Source organism: Rhineura floridana, chromosome 6 (genome assembly GCF_030035675.1).
Source record: "Rhineura floridana isolate rRhiFlo1 chromosome 6, rRhiFlo1.hap2, whole genome shotgun sequence".
Classification (NCBI taxonomy): Eukaryota; Metazoa; Chordata; class Lepidosauria; order Squamata; family Rhineuridae; genus Rhineura; species Rhineura floridana.
The window spans coordinates 151,800,990-151,817,289 of NC_084485.1; the positions used below are offsets into that span (position 1 = coordinate 151,800,990).

General features: G+C 43.6%; 1 protein-coding gene across 16 annotated transcripts in view; it reads left to right on the forward strand.

The window, feature by feature from the left end:
• Positions 1-16,300, forward strand: part of RABGAP1L (RAB GTPase activating protein 1 like) — a 371,757-nt gene that overhangs the window by 252,192 nt on the left and 103,265 nt on the right. For all 16 annotated transcript variants that reach the window (XM_061634135.1, XM_061634138.1, XM_061634125.1 and 13 more), the window contains one exon: positions 6,159-6,272. In XM_061634135.1, the coding sequence (XP_061490119.1) occupies positions 6,159-6,272 (114 nt within the window). The remainder of the gene's footprint in view (positions 1-6,158; positions 6,273-16,300) is intronic.

The following is a 16,300-nucleotide window of genomic DNA, read 5'->3' on the forward strand; positions in this document are numbered from 1 at the left end:
TGGTGTGTGTGTGGCCCCGATTAGCCAAGCCCAGCAGCTGTGAGGCATTTAGAACACTGACAGTTGGTTCTTACTGAGCATGCTCCACGTTATCATAGGGTTCCAGCCAAAATTTCTTAAATTAATTAAAAATCAGCCAGGCATTTTTTAAACGTTTTAACTGCAGAAGATGAAGGTCAGCGTATAGGGCAAGGTCAGTATTAGGATTACAGCTACCCTGTGAACATGGCTGATTTTTAATGAATTTCATGATAACTCTGACAGAAAAAAGTCCAAAAGGGCTCCGGGGGTTTTCTCTTTCGTTTTAGACTTTGAACTCTCTATTCTCTCTGACTGTTTTGTGTATCGCCATGAAAATTTACAGGGTTGTTAAGAACCGTTTCCGAGTTCAGGACTATAAGTTTTGTAAGGTTTTGTTTTTAAACGAGCTTATGGGAACCATCAGAATGGCATGGGGGCTATTTTCAATTTAACATTGCGGAATGCAAAAAATCCATGCCATCTATAGTATACAGCCACTCTTGTGGCTGTATAATAACTGCTGTAATAGCTTATGTAGTCTGCTTATTTCAATGTATAATGCAAAAGAGCAAAAAAGGTCTTTTTTAAAAAAAGGGATTTCTCTGTTCGCCTTTTCTTTGTAAGGCAGTGTCTGCTTCCAGAGTTAGTTACCAGAAGACAAAAAGATAAATTTCTGGGAAGATAGCCAGTGTTTTTTATTGTGGTCAAATATTTGATAATAGCTCTAGCTTTACATGGAATTCCATATAAGGTAGTAGTGGTCATGGTCTGGGTTTTGGATGGCGTCAGAACCAGAGGCAAGAACCAGAGTCAGGTTCCTGCAGCTGCAGAAGCAAGATACCCCCTCTCTGTGATAAGAAAGTGTATAAAAAGCCAAATAATTTAGCACTCAGGGCCCGTCTCTGGCTAGAGTGGGCTGAAGACTGCAGGTGTGCTGTGCCATCTATGTCATCTGATGGGTGAGATGTATTTTCATGTACTTTGGCTCTGTAACAAGCTTTTAAGTCAATCCTTTCATTGGTTGTTACTTAATTAAGTTGTACCTTCAAGGTCTTACACTTTGATGTTGAATGAATGAATGATTTGTATCCTCATTTTCTGTTTCTGCTATGATGGCTAAGGCCACTTAGAATACATTTTAATAGATGTAGTGTGCAAGATATAAATAAATAGCATATATATCATAAGACTCTTCTTGTGGCTGAAGTCTAGCTCCCAAACAGAATATTTCTGGTACCTCCCAAGACCCAAGAATTCTTGGTGGGGTCTCTGTCTGAATGCCTACTATGGAAGGCTGCTGTTGGAAATCTGTCAGCTTAGATGAATTAATGTTCAACATATAAGGACTGAGTAGACAGTGATCAAGGGAGAAATCAAAAACCCTCAACCGTGTGCATTCACAAGTAAGGGGGCTGGTCTTGCCGGTATCATCCTTATCCTGCTTTAGCACCCTTTTTATTTTCTCCAGTCTAACTACCTCACTAACTAATTTCTTGTTTCTAATGAATATTTTAAAAGAATTTTTATTGCTTTTGTATCCAAGAATAATCAACAATAGTCAATTTCCAAAAACAATTTCAGGTCTATGAATTCTTCTACTGTGGACCCATAATTTACAGGGGATGCAGGGGTTGAAGGGCAGCAAGCAAATAAAGCTTCTAATGTATGCAATGTAGGGAGGGATCTGCTTGCTGGTGCCGCTTCGAAAGCATTCTAGCAGGCAGTATCAATTGAAGTTCATTCTTTGTCTGCTATCAGCTGCTTTTACTGGTATGATTTTCCCCTCACCAAAAATATTTATATATATATTGATATTTTCTTTCAAAATATTGATATTGATATTTAGAAAGGAAATACTGATAAATGAAAGAAAATATCTATTTTGAAAGAAAGAAAATATCAATATTTGGTATTCTGAAAGAAAATATTAATAAAGAAAAGCAGTTTCACCACTTCTTCCTCCTCTGCTGTGACTAAGGCTGGTCAGTTTTCATATCAGCAAGCAAACAGAGACTGGCTGTTTTCTTTTTGGAAAGAAAAAGAGGAAAGCAACTTTCAGTGCCCCTGCCCCACCCTTCTTAGTATCAGTGTGGGTGAGACTTGGCTTTTTTCCCTCCCAGTTAGAATTTTGAATGTTTAAGTGGTGGGGGGCGGCGGCAGAGAGTGAACGAGAGCTGGACTGTTGTGCTGTGAATAAAAGAAGTAAAAAAACAACATCTAAAAGGGAATATTTGAGGGGGGGGAACAGTGTTGGGGAAAGCCACTGAACTTTGGAGCAAACAGAATAGTTCCACAAATATGGAGAATATGGAGACCATTGAAAAATCCAATGCTAAATACAAATTCAGCGGAATTCCCACCAATCTGTAATGCACTCTACGTAGGGTTACCTCTGAAGACGGTTCGGAAACTTCAGCTGGTGGAGAATGCTGCGGCCAGAGTTCTTACTGGGACTAAAAAATCTGATCATATAACACCTGTCCTGGCCCAGCTGCACTGGCTACCAATATGTTTCCGGGCCAGATTCAAAGTGTTGGTTCTTACCTATAAAGCCCTTAACGGCATCGGACTGCAATACCTGGTGGAACGCCTCTCTCGCTATGTACCTACCCGGTCGCTGCGCTCGACGTCGAAGGCCCTTCTCCGTGTCCCAGCGCATAAGGAGGCACGGAGAACGATAACTAGAGCTAGGGCCTTCTCAGTGGTGGCCCCCGAACTATGGAACGCCCTCCCTGACGAGATACGCCTGGCGCCTTCTCTGTTATCCTTTCGGCGCCAGGTAAAGACCTACCTCTTTGCCCAGGCATTTTAAAAAAATTTAAAATCTGACTTTAAATTTGAAGATTTTTAATTATGTTTTACTGTGTATTGTATTCACATCCACTTGTATTTTAACCTGTTTTACTATGCTGTACACCGCCCTGGGAGCTTATTGCTATAGGGCGGTCTAAAAATGTAATAAAATAAATGAATAATGTAATTAGTTTTGTTGCTTTTTACCTTTTTAATGATGTGCACCTCAAATGATGTTTTCACATCCCTTATTGTCTGTTTATATTTCTTTTGCCAAGTTTGTGTTCATTTTCATTCTCATTTGGACAAGACTTCCATTTTCTGAAGGAAGCTTTCTTGTCTTTGATAGCTTTGATAGAAATATCTGTTGGCTATAGGTATGTTCTTAAACCACAAGTTTTTTTGCCTCTTAGTGAATTTCTCTGCTTTTTAATCTGGGAGGTAAGAAATGAGATCCTGTGCAGGTTTGTTGGGAATTGATTGATCATTTGCATGCTTATTAAGTTCAGTGGGATTAACTCCCCTGCAGTCATGCTTAGGATAGGTGAAACTGTCCACTGGGGGATGGGGAGGGGAGGAAGAGGAAGGACAGAGGGGAGGAGGGAGATGAGAGCAGATGGGAGGGGGAGAAAAGAAGGTTTGATCATTTCCCTGCTTATTGAGTTCAGTGGGATATTCTCCTGTGTCATCATGCTTAGGATAGGTGAAACTGACCAGGGGGAGGGGCAGTGGAGAGGAAGAGAAGGGGAGGGAGGGGAGAGGTAGGGAGAAAGGGGGAGGGGAGGAGATTGGATGGGCTGGCACTGGGCAGAGGGAAAGCCCCTTTCCTTTCCAAAAGGAAAGCGCTGTGAACGGTATCATTGCTTTTCAGGGTTTCCCTCACCTTTTTATTCTACAGCAGGCACGTGTAGTCTCTCACCAAAATTTAAACCAAAGCTGTCCCTGGCCACATCCATATCAGACCTTTATTTCACTTTAGGCAGTCACTGCTTCCTCCAAAGAAACCTGGGAATTGTAGTTTGTGAAGGGTGCTGAGAGGTGCTATTCCTGTCACAGAGCTACAATCCCCAGAAGAGGAGCTGACTGTTAAACCATTCTGGCCACTGGAGCTATGTAAGGGAATAGGAGTCTCCTCTCAGCACCCTTCACAAACTACACTTCCCAGGATTCTTCAGGGTAAACCATGACTATCAAAAGTGAAATAAATGTCTGGCGTGGGTGTGACCACCTGATTAGCTAAACCAAACAGCTGTTAGTCTGGCTTTTAGAACACTGATGGTTCTTACTGAGCATGCTCAACGCTATAATAACTTCAATGTTAATTTTTTTAAATTAAAAATCAGCCAGACATATTTTTAACTTTTAAACTGCAGATTCTGAAGGTCAGAGTATGGGGCAAGGTCAGTAATAGGCTTACAGGTACTCTGTGATCATGGGTGATTTTTAATTAATTTCAACCAATTATGAGACCACTGACAGAAAAAAGTTCAACAGGGGTCTGGATTTTTTTCCTCTTGTTTTACACTTTGAACTCTTGATTCTCTTGGAGTGTTTTGTGTATCATCATGAAAACCTATTGGTTTGTTAAGCAAGCATTTCTAAGTTCAGGACTATAAATTTTATAAGGTTTTGTTTTGAAATGAACTTATGGGAAGCAGCAAAATGGCATGGGGGGTATTTTCAGTTTAACATTGCAGAATGCAAAAAATCCATGCTTACTATAGTGTGCAGCCACTCTTGTAGCTGTATAATCTCCATGGATCCAAAACAGATTAGGATTATGCTTGTGTTGGGTGTCTATGGTCAGGGCATCTCTAATTGTAAGGCTAATATTGTACTGATTATTCCATCTGCTGCTTATAGTAGAATCCTGTAAATTGTGTGTATTTGTAGAATTATTCTTTTTGTAACTTAACAAATGTCTTAATAAAACAGAATTATTTAAACACTATAATGTGTGATTTTGGAGCTGTATGTGTTACAATGATCTCCGCTTCACTCCCAACTTCTTCGTTTGCAGTTTCGTCTTCACATGTAGGCATAGTAGTTTTGCAGACAGATTTCATGATTCAAAAAGTCCATGATTAAGTTAAATTGGGGCAGCATGTTCATAAAAATATAGAAATTCAAACTCTGTTTAAGTAATAGGTAACTTGCTAGAGGACTTTGGTGAATGGACTGAAGCTGGAGAGTAGGTTGAATGAAGGATGCAGATAGAAATTTACATTTAATTTTGTCAGTCTTTTTTTCACTTGAAGATTTAGATATCTTTTAGCATGCGAGAGAGAGGAGAGGGCTTCATGTCCACAACAGCAGTAAAAGGCAGGGATTCTGAATTAGGGAGTCAGCATTGGGGGTACAGTAGGGTTGAATTTTGCCTGAAACAAAAGCCAAAGTGACATTTTTCTGCCATATGGAGACAAAGCAGTAGGAAGGTAAGGACCCAGGACTAAACCAGTTATAATTTGGGCAGTTCTTGCTAGTTGTGTTTCCGTGGTGTGTTGGAGTTGCCTAAGGAATTGGATCAAAGACAGGATCTGGATCAGGTAAATTCATTTTGATTGGTCTGGGAAACAACAAACTCTGATTGGCTAGAGATTCTTAGAGTGAACAAAGGGCAGTTAATTGTCAGTTAACTGTTAGGAGAAATAAATGTGGCGTTGGAAAGTGAGTTGATGAGGGACATGTGAGGCAAAAATCAGTGAATGCTGAGATGAAAGTGGTCAGCTGATGGCTGAATGTTAAACTAATCATCTCCATTCTTTATCCAGTGTTGGTACAATCTCAAGCCTAAATTACTGGAAGGCTTTGAAAGTATTCTGACAAAATTTGTGGCAGCGGCAAAAGGTCACAATGAGGAAGTTACAGTAGCAGGTTTCTTAGACCCTGAAATATAAAAATTAAAGAAACACAAATACCTAAACTACTGTGTTAATACAAAATGCAACCGAGGGAACTGTTTCCTTATAGCTGGTGGTAGCGGTGGGATCTGCTTTCTTCTAATTTGAATTGAGAAGGCATTATAGTCAATCATGTGCCAAAAACGGGCCATAGCTTCCTCCAAAGTGTGTCATAAAAAAGCAAAGACTAATGTGTTGTTTTGTGAATGCATGAAGCAATTACTTCTGATTAAATGGCTAATAATTGCCTGCAAATCTTAAGATGGGACACATCTTCTGGATCCCATCCTGCCATAGTTGCCAACTTATTATGGAGGTAAGCCTTCTGGAGCTGCTGCTGCTGGTAGAATCTGTCAGGGATTTTTTTTCATGCTGCATTGACAGTATTTTTCTTCCCTATTTTTAAGTATAGTTTGAATAAGCTATTTCCCCCTTTTTTTACAGGACTCTTCACAGGAGAGTGTAATTACACGAGACATTCATCGTACATTTCCAGCACATGAATATTTTAAAGATACAGGAGGAGATGGGCAGGAATCTCTTTATAAGATCTGCAAGGTATGGCCAGATTTGTATGTAATAAACATGGAAAAGTCTAGGTTTTTTCCTCCTTGATAGCAGAATTTATGCGTCATAATATATTGTATATATTTACACAGTTTGAATGTTTTATTATGAACACCTTTTCTGGATGTTTAAATACATCATATTTAAATATGGTGTATCGCATCATTGGTAAAACGGAATAGGAATAAGAGATGGGAATAGGAATAGTTTCCAGATGTCATGAGCAGGGAAATGAGTCAAGGAGCAAAAGTAGAGGCATATTGGGAAGTTATTCTAGTGAAATTGTTGATTTATTTGTTAGTTTGGGTTATGTTCTACCCATCCTCTAAGTTGGTCAGGGAGACATATACTGGTTACATTCAGATGTAACACTAAATTATGATTTAGCAAGATGTGAACTAGCCAAGCCTTCTGCCACATTCAAATGCTTCTCTCTCACCTCTTCTCTCTTCCCATACAGCTGGGAGTAGTAATTATGAAATTTTTGCTTTTAGTTAATTTCAGTTTGGCGAGTTTGTTGTGGTCAGTTCAAAACAAGCCAACTTCAGATTGTGATTTCTGAAGCTAGTTTGTTTAAACCATGATTTTAAGTTGACTTGTTTAAGCTGACCATAGTTAGTGATAACTGCAATTCCTGGTTTGGACAACATGGGAATCTGCAGTTAATTAAAAGCAAAAGTTTCTCAAATCCTCCTCTCAGCCAAAAGGAAGGAGGGATGAGGGTAGCATCCAGAAGGAGGCTAGGCATGTTCACATCTTGCTAAACCATAGTCTACCATGACTTTTATTTCTGTTGGAATATATAGGTGTGTCGATGGCTGGCATTCTTTCAGGAAAGAGGGTTCCAATTCAATAGTCTTAGTAGTTGTGGATACAAGACTTCTATTTGAAAGATGGTCCATCAGGTGGGTAATTGCTGCCATCTAGGTTTGGATTGTTTTTATCTGTTTTAATTATGTGTTTTAAAATTGTTGTAACCTACCCTCAGATGTCTGGGCACAGGGCAGGTAATTAATAATAATAATAATAATAATACCACCACCATCCAGAGACAGGAATTGTAACAGAATTCTGAGGAAGTAGGTAGCCTCTTGTTAGGAGATCAGCCGGTCCATTTCCTGTCTTCACGTCCAGGCAGTTGGGTTTTCTCTCTCCCCGCTTGATTTCAGCCTCGCATGTTATATGATCCGTCTATCTTGTGTTTTTGTGCGTTGCGAGTCTCCTCTGTTTGTGAAATGTTCCTGTCAACCTCCCCTGCTTTTTCTAGCCACCCAGCAGGGTTTTTTCTCTTATCATCTTAATCATCTTAATCATCATGTTTAGTTTGTCTTTGGTGTTCTCCACTTTAATATCCTATTGGGTGCTCTGCTGTTTCCAGAATAATATTTTTTAAAAAGAAACAATCCTGTGTGTGCTTTTCCCTCTCCCCCCCATCTCCATTTGGACAGTGATGTGTGTGAAGTGGTTTTAATTGTTGGGGCCCAACTAGTGCCTGCCATCAATTTTAGATAGCCTTCCTTCCTTTCAATCCTCCTGCGTACCCTGAGTTGTGTGCATGAGTTGAGTAATGGCAATCTCAAGTTCCTCTTCTTGGTTCTCTGACAGGACTACCCCTGTTTCCTACTCTGTTGACTTGGCTCCTTCATCTTCTGGATAGTGCCCAACCCCCCACCACAACTGCTGTCTTGCATGCCTGTCTTCTTCTCACAACTTCGTACAGAGATTCTAAAGAAAAAGAAAGTTATGCAGGCAGTCACTGAGTCTCCACCCACCAAGTCTGAGCATGCCAATCTGAAAGCAGTAACAACTGGCGTCTCCTGAGGGCACTTTATATGGGAAAAGGGGAGACCACATGGATTCTTCTCCAACCCATAGGTGAAAGTGAGCAGTCTGAAGAGCTCCTCTCAGAGGATAAAGTTGACGGGAATCAAGCAATTGTGGACATTTTTTATTTTACACAGGCGTCTGCAGGAGGTAATTATGAAGGATTTTGAGATCCAGTACAAGCTTCATCAGTGGCTGGAAGTTTGTTTCTGCCACCTCTACCTCCCCCACTCCCACTCATGCAAACCCCTGGGCACAGTCAGCCTCAATCACAGCCCTTGCATCAGTCTTGCCAACTTCTGTCTAACATTAAGGTGGCTCTCCTTGGGGCTCTCTCTCCTGAACTGTTTTCTCTTCCTCGGGTGGGGCAACTTCCTGTTTCTAAATATAAGTGCACCACCAGACGTCAACCAATCTCTCTAGGGTATGGTGTAAGTCCCTACCAGGCTCCTTCGTGAGTCATTCATCAGATGAGGATGAGGCCTCTTCACCTGATCTCTCCACCATCTCCAAGCACATGCTCCCTTGTCCTCCAGGTCCAGATTCGATGGACACCTTTATCAACCCTGAATGTGATGAGGGTGAATGGAGTGAGAGCGAGAGAAGTGGAAGAATCTTCATCTCATTGCTTATTTCAGTCCAACCACTTCTTGCCACTCCTCTGTAAGCACTTAGAGGACTTAGAACTTAACGATCCACTTCCTGAGACATCACCTCCCCCTTCATCCAGAGAAGCATCACTTTTCAAAGAGCCAAAGTCCTAGGTCAAGGGGATTCCAGTGCCAGGACCCTTCAAGAAGATTACCAAGGCAGAGTGGGATACTCCACTCCAGAAGGACCCCATACATTTTAGGAGCCTGCTTTCATGGATACCCTGAAATTCCCTGGAGTGGATTTTCCTGTTCCTTGCTTCCCAAAGAAGGAAACACCCATCTCAAGGATGCATCTGAGTGCAGATTAGACTATGCCCTTTCTAAGTTCTCATGAAACCACTGCCCTGTCTATCTGGACTACTTGCACAGTGTCAGTCTTCAGTAGGATTTTTATGTTGTGGTTTCATGACCTTCTCGACAATCCCCTTCAAGATCAGGATCATATCCATAAAACCTTGCTGAAGTTGTACAAGGCCACTATCTTTGTGACAGATGCCACACTGGGCACCATTTAGTTTTCAGCTTGTTTGATTGCTTCCAGTATTGTTGCCAGGTGCACCCTCTGGCTGTGCCACTGGGATATGGATATTGCAGTATGTGTGAACCTTTCCACTGCTCCCTACGTAGACACCAAACTTTTCAGCTCACACATTTTGGCTGACCAGCAGGTTTCTCAGACATGATGAACAACAATATTTCTGCAGGTTCTTGCTGTACCAGTTTTTGTATCAGTCTTCTTTTCAGTCCTATCAGCCCTTTTGTTTTAGCAGGGCATCAGGCCACGACTAAAGGGCTTCATGGGTATCTTAGAGCAAAAACAAATTCCAGGGAAGATCGCAACCCTCTGCTGCTGGCAAGTCCTCTTCAGGCCCCAAGGGAGATCAACTGCAGCAGCAACAGTACTGATATCTCCCTTTGGCAATGGGGTACAGATTAGTGCAGTGTCTGACCTCTGACTTCAGGGTTCAAGAATCTATTGCCTGTGATTACAAGATAGAATTCCTCTCCCTCTCATATGCCAGGTACCTTCCTTCCCCTGTATCCCATTGTCCCAGGAAACAGGAGGTAGTGATGCAGGCTTTTCAACACCACCTACAGATTCAGTTTTTGATGTGGTGGCTCCCGAAGAGCGCTTTTCTGGGGTCTTTTCCATCTTCTTTGTCATTTCCAAGCATGACAAATTGTGGAGAGCCATTTATGACCTGAAGTGTGTCAATAGCTTTGTCAGATACGGACATTTCCAAATGGAGTCACTCTCCATCAGGAAAACGTTACAACTTTAGGACCTCCTTGCATCAATAGACATGAAGAAAGTGTACCTCAATGTGCCCATCCATCCCAGCCACAGATAATACCTTTACTTAGCCTATGCAACCAGTTATTATAAATGATGGGTTATGCCCTTTGGTCTGTCCTCTGCTTCAGGGGTGTTTGTAAAAATTATGGTAACCCTGGTATCTGCATCTCCAGGGTGCTCATATTTTTCTGTACCTGGACGACCTGTTGGATCAGGTTGGAGAGCACCCTTTGGTCAGACTGAGATGTCCAGAAGTCCTTGTCAGCCCTAGCAGATCACAGGTTACTCATCAACAAACCCGAAAGTCATCTCCTGCCAAATCACTGCACCCAGCATCTAGGTATCATCCTGGACATGGTGTCGGCAACCATTCTCCATGGCAAATCAGTACTGTCAATGAAATTGCCTGATACCTTCTGCTGCTGTTGGTGGGTGTCATGTTCCTTGCCAAACCCTGTGATTATTTATGTCCATTATTCAGATCAGTCCCTAGGCTCGCCATCATTCAAGGCCCCTGTAGTGGGCACTCTTGCCTCATCAGCAGGACATCAGAGCCAGCTGGCACTACCTGATCCTCCTGTCTCCACACCTCTGGGAGTCATTTGTCTGGTGGGCAACACCCAACCATCTTCAAAGGGGCATTCCTTTCCAGGATCCTCTCAGGACTCATCACCACGGTTGTGAGTCTTCAAGAATGGAGATTACACTGCTGCTGTCAGTTTATCCAGGGTCAGTGGATGCTTCTAGAGGCACATCACAGCATCAACTGGCTAGAACTTTCAGTGGCTCTTCTGACAATCCAACATTTTAGCCAACTGCCCAAACTGTGCCAGTTCCTCCTGCGCACCAACAATACCATTGTGAAGGCCCACATCATTCATGGGGGGGAGGGGTTGATCTCGGAGCCTTCAAGTCAAAGCTGTTATTTTCTTTGATTGAGTCAAGTGTCACTTTCTCTCAATTCAAGCAGAACACCTCACTGGAGACCTGAACACCAAAGCGAATTGGCTCAGTCAACAACAGATGTCTCTAGGGAGTGGAAGCTCCATCCAAGGGTCTACAGAGACATAGAACACCACTTTGGTCAGATCTGACTGGATCTGTTTGCCACGTATACCATTTGCCAGGTTCCGCACTTGTTTGCCCAATACTAGACCATTCAGGAGGAGGCAGAAGATGATTTTTCCTTCCCCATGCCCTTGGGGCCTTTCCTATGTCTTTTCACCAACAGCTCTCCTGATCTCTGAAGAAACTACAGGCGGAGAAGGTGGATCTGATACTCATTGCTCCTTTTAGCCATGTTGTCCATGGTTTTCTAAAATCCTCTGTCTCTCCAGGGCCAATCCGTGGAGGCTACCTACTTACCTAGATCTGCTGTCCCTGGGCTCAGTGTGGAACCTGGACCCCGAATGGTGGAAACTGACAGCGTAGCAGTTGAATGCCACTTCCTGAGATGTTGAGGTCTTTCCAGAGATATCATCAGGTCCTCTAGGTGCCCTTCCATTCAGCACATCTATCAATCCACATGGAAGTGTTCTGTCACTTGATGTGCCCAGAAGCAGGTGCACCCATTTCAGGCAAAGATTACCCATGTCTTGTGATTTCTTCAGAATGTCTTCATTTTGGTCTCAGTCAACATACTCCATTGGCAGGTGTCGGCCACATCTTTTTAAAAATTATTATTATTATTTTATTTATATCCCACCTTTCCTCCCAGCAGGGGCCCAGGGTGGCAAACAAAAGCACTAAAAACACTTTAAAACGTCATAAAAACAAACTTTAAAACACATTAAAACAAAACATCTTTAAAAACATTTTTTTAAAGCTTTCAAGTAATCTTTTTTAAAAAGGCTAAAAACATATTTATTTATTTTTTTAAGAAAAGGTTTAAAAACATTAAAAAGCAATTCCAACACAAAAATGCAGACTGGGATAAGTTCTCAACTTAAAAGGCTTGCTGAAAGAGGAAGGTAACTTATATTCCGTATTGTCTTTACACTCTTATTTATTTATTTATTTATTTATTTATTTATTTATTTATTTATTTATTTATTTATTTATTTTTATTAATTGTGCTTTTATACCGCCCTTTAGCAATAAGCTCTCAGGTCGGTGTACAACAATAAAAACAGGTTAAAATACAAGTGAGTATAAATAAAATGCACTATAAAACATATGTGAAAACAAGATTGCAACAAAAAAAATTAACATTTGAAATTTAAAATTTAAATTTAAAAAGCCTGGGCAAAGAGATAGGTCTTTACCTGGCGCCGAATAATAATAATAATAATAACTTTAATTTCTTCGTCGCCTATCTGGCCAATGGCCACTCTAGGCGACTTACAAAATTATTAAAATACAATTAATAAAATACAGTAATACAATAAAAACAATAGATCTACAACAACAATATTAAAACTGGGTAGGAGGCATTTCAGTCATAACAATTAACCCTCCCCAGATACCCCGAAGGCCTGCTGAAAAAGCCAGGTCTTTAAGGCTTTCCGAAATACATTTAGGGAAGAGGCATGCCGGAGATCTTGTGGGAGGGAGTTCCAAAGAGTGGGGGCCGCCACTGAGAATGCCCTCTCTCTTGTACCCGCCAATCTGGCTGTTTTTGTTGGCGGGATTGAGAGAAGGCCCTGTGTGGCCGATCTTGTCGGGCGGCATAATTGGTGGCGTTGAAGGCGCTCCTTTAGATAAACTGGGCCGAAACTGTATAGGGATTTAAAGGTCAATACCAACACCTTGAATTGGGCTCGGAAAACAACTGGAAGCCAGTGTAGGTCGAACAACACTGGTGTGATGTGATCTCGGCGGCGACTATTCGTAAGTAGTCGAGCCGCCGCATTTTGTATCAGTTGTAATTTCCGGACCGTTTTCAAGGGTAACCTCACGTAGAGCGCATTACAGTAGTCCAAACGAGAGGTGATCAGGGCGTGTACCACCAGTGGGAGCTGATGAACAGGAAGGTAGGGTTGCAGCCTTCATATGAGGTGTAGTTGGTACCAGGCTGCCTGGCTCACTGCCGAAATCTGAGCCTCCATGGACAGCCTGGAATCAAGCACAACCCCAAGGCTGCGGACCTGGTCCTTTAGGGGTAAACTCACCCCATTGAACTTCAGTTCAATGTCACCCAACCTTCTCTTGTCCCCCACAAGTAGTACCTCGGTTTTATCAGGGTTCAACTTCAGCTTGTTCCTTCCCATCCATCCACTCACGGATTCCAGGCAGTTGGACAAGGTCTCCACAGCCAACTCTGGTGAAGATTTAAACGAGAGATAGAGTTGAGTGTCATCCGCATCTTGATGACACTGCAGCCCAAATCTCCTGATGATTGCTCCCAGCGGCTTCATATAGATGTTAAATAGCATGGGAGAGAGGATAGAGCCCTGTGGCACACCACAATTGAGAGGCCAAGGGTCTGATACCTCCTCCCCCAACGCTACCTGTTGGTACCTGTCGGAGAGAAAGGAATGGAACCACTGTAATACAGTGCCTATGTAATACAGATACAAAGAAGGCGCCAGGCGTATCTCGTCAGGGAGGTCGTTCCATAATTCGGGGGCCACTACTGAGAAGGCCCTAGTTCTAGTTATTGCTCTCCGGGCCTCGCTATGTGTTGGAACCCGGAGAAGGGCCTTCGACGTCGAGCGCAGCGAGTGGGTAGATACATAGCGGGAGAGGCGTTCCGCCAGGTATTGCGGTCCGATGCCGTTAAGGGCTTTATAGGTAAGAACCAACACTTTGAATCTGGCCCGGAAACATATTGGTAGCCAGTGCAGTTGGGCCAGAATAGGTGTTACATGGTCAAATTTCTTTGTCCCAGTAAGAACTCTGGCCACAGCATTCTGCACCAGCTGAAGTTTCCGAACCGTCTTCAAAGGTAGCCCTATGTAGAGTGCATTACAGTAATCCAATCTAGAGGTTACCAGAGCATGGATAACTGTGGCGAGGTTCTCCCTGTCCAGGTAGGGTCATAGTTGGGTCACCAGCCAAAGCTGGTAGAACGCATTCCGTGCCACCGAGGCTACCTGAGCCTCCAGTGACAGGAGCGGATCTAATAAGACCCCCAAACTACGGACCTGCTCCTTTAGGGGGAGTGTAACCCCGTCTAGGGCAGGTCGGACGTCAACCATCTGGGCAGAGAGCCCCTCCACCAACAGCATCTCAGTCTTGTCAGGATTGAGTCTCAGTTTGTTAGCTCTCATCCAGTCCATTATCGCGGCCAGGCAGCGGTTTAGTACATCAACAGCCTCACCTGAAGAAGATGAAAAGGAGAAGTAGAGTTGCGTATCATCAGCATATTGCTGGAAACGCACTCCAAATCTCCTTATGACCTCACCCAGCGGCTTCATATAGATATTAAAGATCATGGGGGACAGAACTGAACCCTGCGGGACCCCATATTGGAGTACCCAGGGATTCGAGTAATGCTCCCCAAGCACCAACTTCTGGAGATGATTCTTGAGATAGGAGCGCAGCCACTGCCAAGCACTGCCTCCAACTCCCAAATCCGCAAGATGCCCCAGAAGGATACCATGGTCGATGGTATCAAAAGCCGCTGAGAGATCCAGGAGAACCAACAGAGTTACACTCCCTCTGTCTTTCTCCCGGCACAGGTCATCATACAGGGTGACCAAGGCTGTTTCTGTACCAAACCCCGGCCGAAAACCCAATTGAAATGGATCTAGATAATCAGTTTCGTCCAAGAGAGCCTGGAGCTGGCGAGCGACCACACGCTCTAAAATCTTGCCCAGGAATGGAACATTTGCTACCGGTCTATAGTTGTCAAGGTTTTCAGGGTCCAAGGAGGATTTTTTTAGGAGCGGTCTCACCACCGCCTGTTTAAGGCAGGGTGGTACCACTCCCTCTCGTAAAGAGGCATTGATCACCTCCTTGGCCCATCCGGCTGTTCCTTTCCTGCTAGCTTTTATTAGCCACGAGGGGCAAGGGTCCAGAGCAGAAGTGGTCGCCCGCACCTGTCCAAGCACCTTGTCCACATCCTCGAGCTGTACCAACTGAAATTAATCCAATAAAACAGGACAAGACTGTGTTCTGGACACCTCATTAGGTTCAACTGTTACAATATTGGAGTCAAGGTCCCGGCGGATGTTCATGATCTTGTCTTGGAAATGTCTCGCAAACTCATTACAGCGGGCTATTGATGGTATTATTGCGTTCTGAGGACCAGAGTGTAAAAGTCCCCGAACAACTTTATAAAGTTCTGCTGGGTGGTTAGAAGATGACTGAATGGAGGCAGCAAAGTACTGCTTCTTCGCTGCCCTCACCGCTTTCACATAGAGCTTGGTAGAGGCCCTCACAAGTGCAAGATTACATCCGTCGGGAGTTCGTCTCCATTTGCACTCAAGCCGTCTCCTTTCTTGCTTCATCACTCTTAGCTCCGGGGTAAACCATGGAGCCACTTGAGCTCTGCAAAGGAGAGGGCGCACTGGGGCGATCGTGTCAGCTGCCCGGGTCATTTCTGTATTCCACAGATTGACCAGGGTTTTGACAGGAGCGTCAGTTTTATCAGCCAGAAAACTCCCCAGAGCCTTCTGAAAACTCTCAGGATTCATTAGTCTCCGGGGGCGGACCATCTTAATTGGTCCTCCACCCTTGCAGAGGGAAGAAAACATTGTGAGTCTAAACCTCAAGAGGCGGTGATCTGTCCATGACAAAGGAATAGATGTAAAACCCCTCACTCCCAGATCACCATCCCCCAATCCAGTGGCAAAAATCAAGTCTAGAGTGTGCCCCAAAATGTGCGTAGGGCCAGTAGCAAATTGAGACAGCCCCATGACTGTCATGGAGGCCATGAAGTCCTGAGCCGCCCCAGACAAAGCGGTCTTGGCATGAATGTTGAGATCCCCCAATAGCAAAAATTTGGGGGATCGCAACACCAAACCCGCGACCACCTCCGTCAGCTCAGTTAGGGAAGCTGTTGGGCAGCAGGGAGGATGGTACACCAACAGTATTCCCAGTCTGTCTCGCTGACACAACGCAATATGAAGACACTCCAGACCATTAGTTACCTGGATAGGGTGCCTAACAAGAGGGATCGAACTTCTATAGACCACAGCGATTCCCCCTCCCTGACCCTCGGATCTACCCAGATGCTGAACCGAGTACCCAGGTGGGCACAGCTGGGAGAGATTAATGCCTCCTAGATCGCTCACCCAGGTCTCGGTAATAAACACCAGATCGGCCGCCTCATCCACAATTAAATCATGGATGAGGGAGGT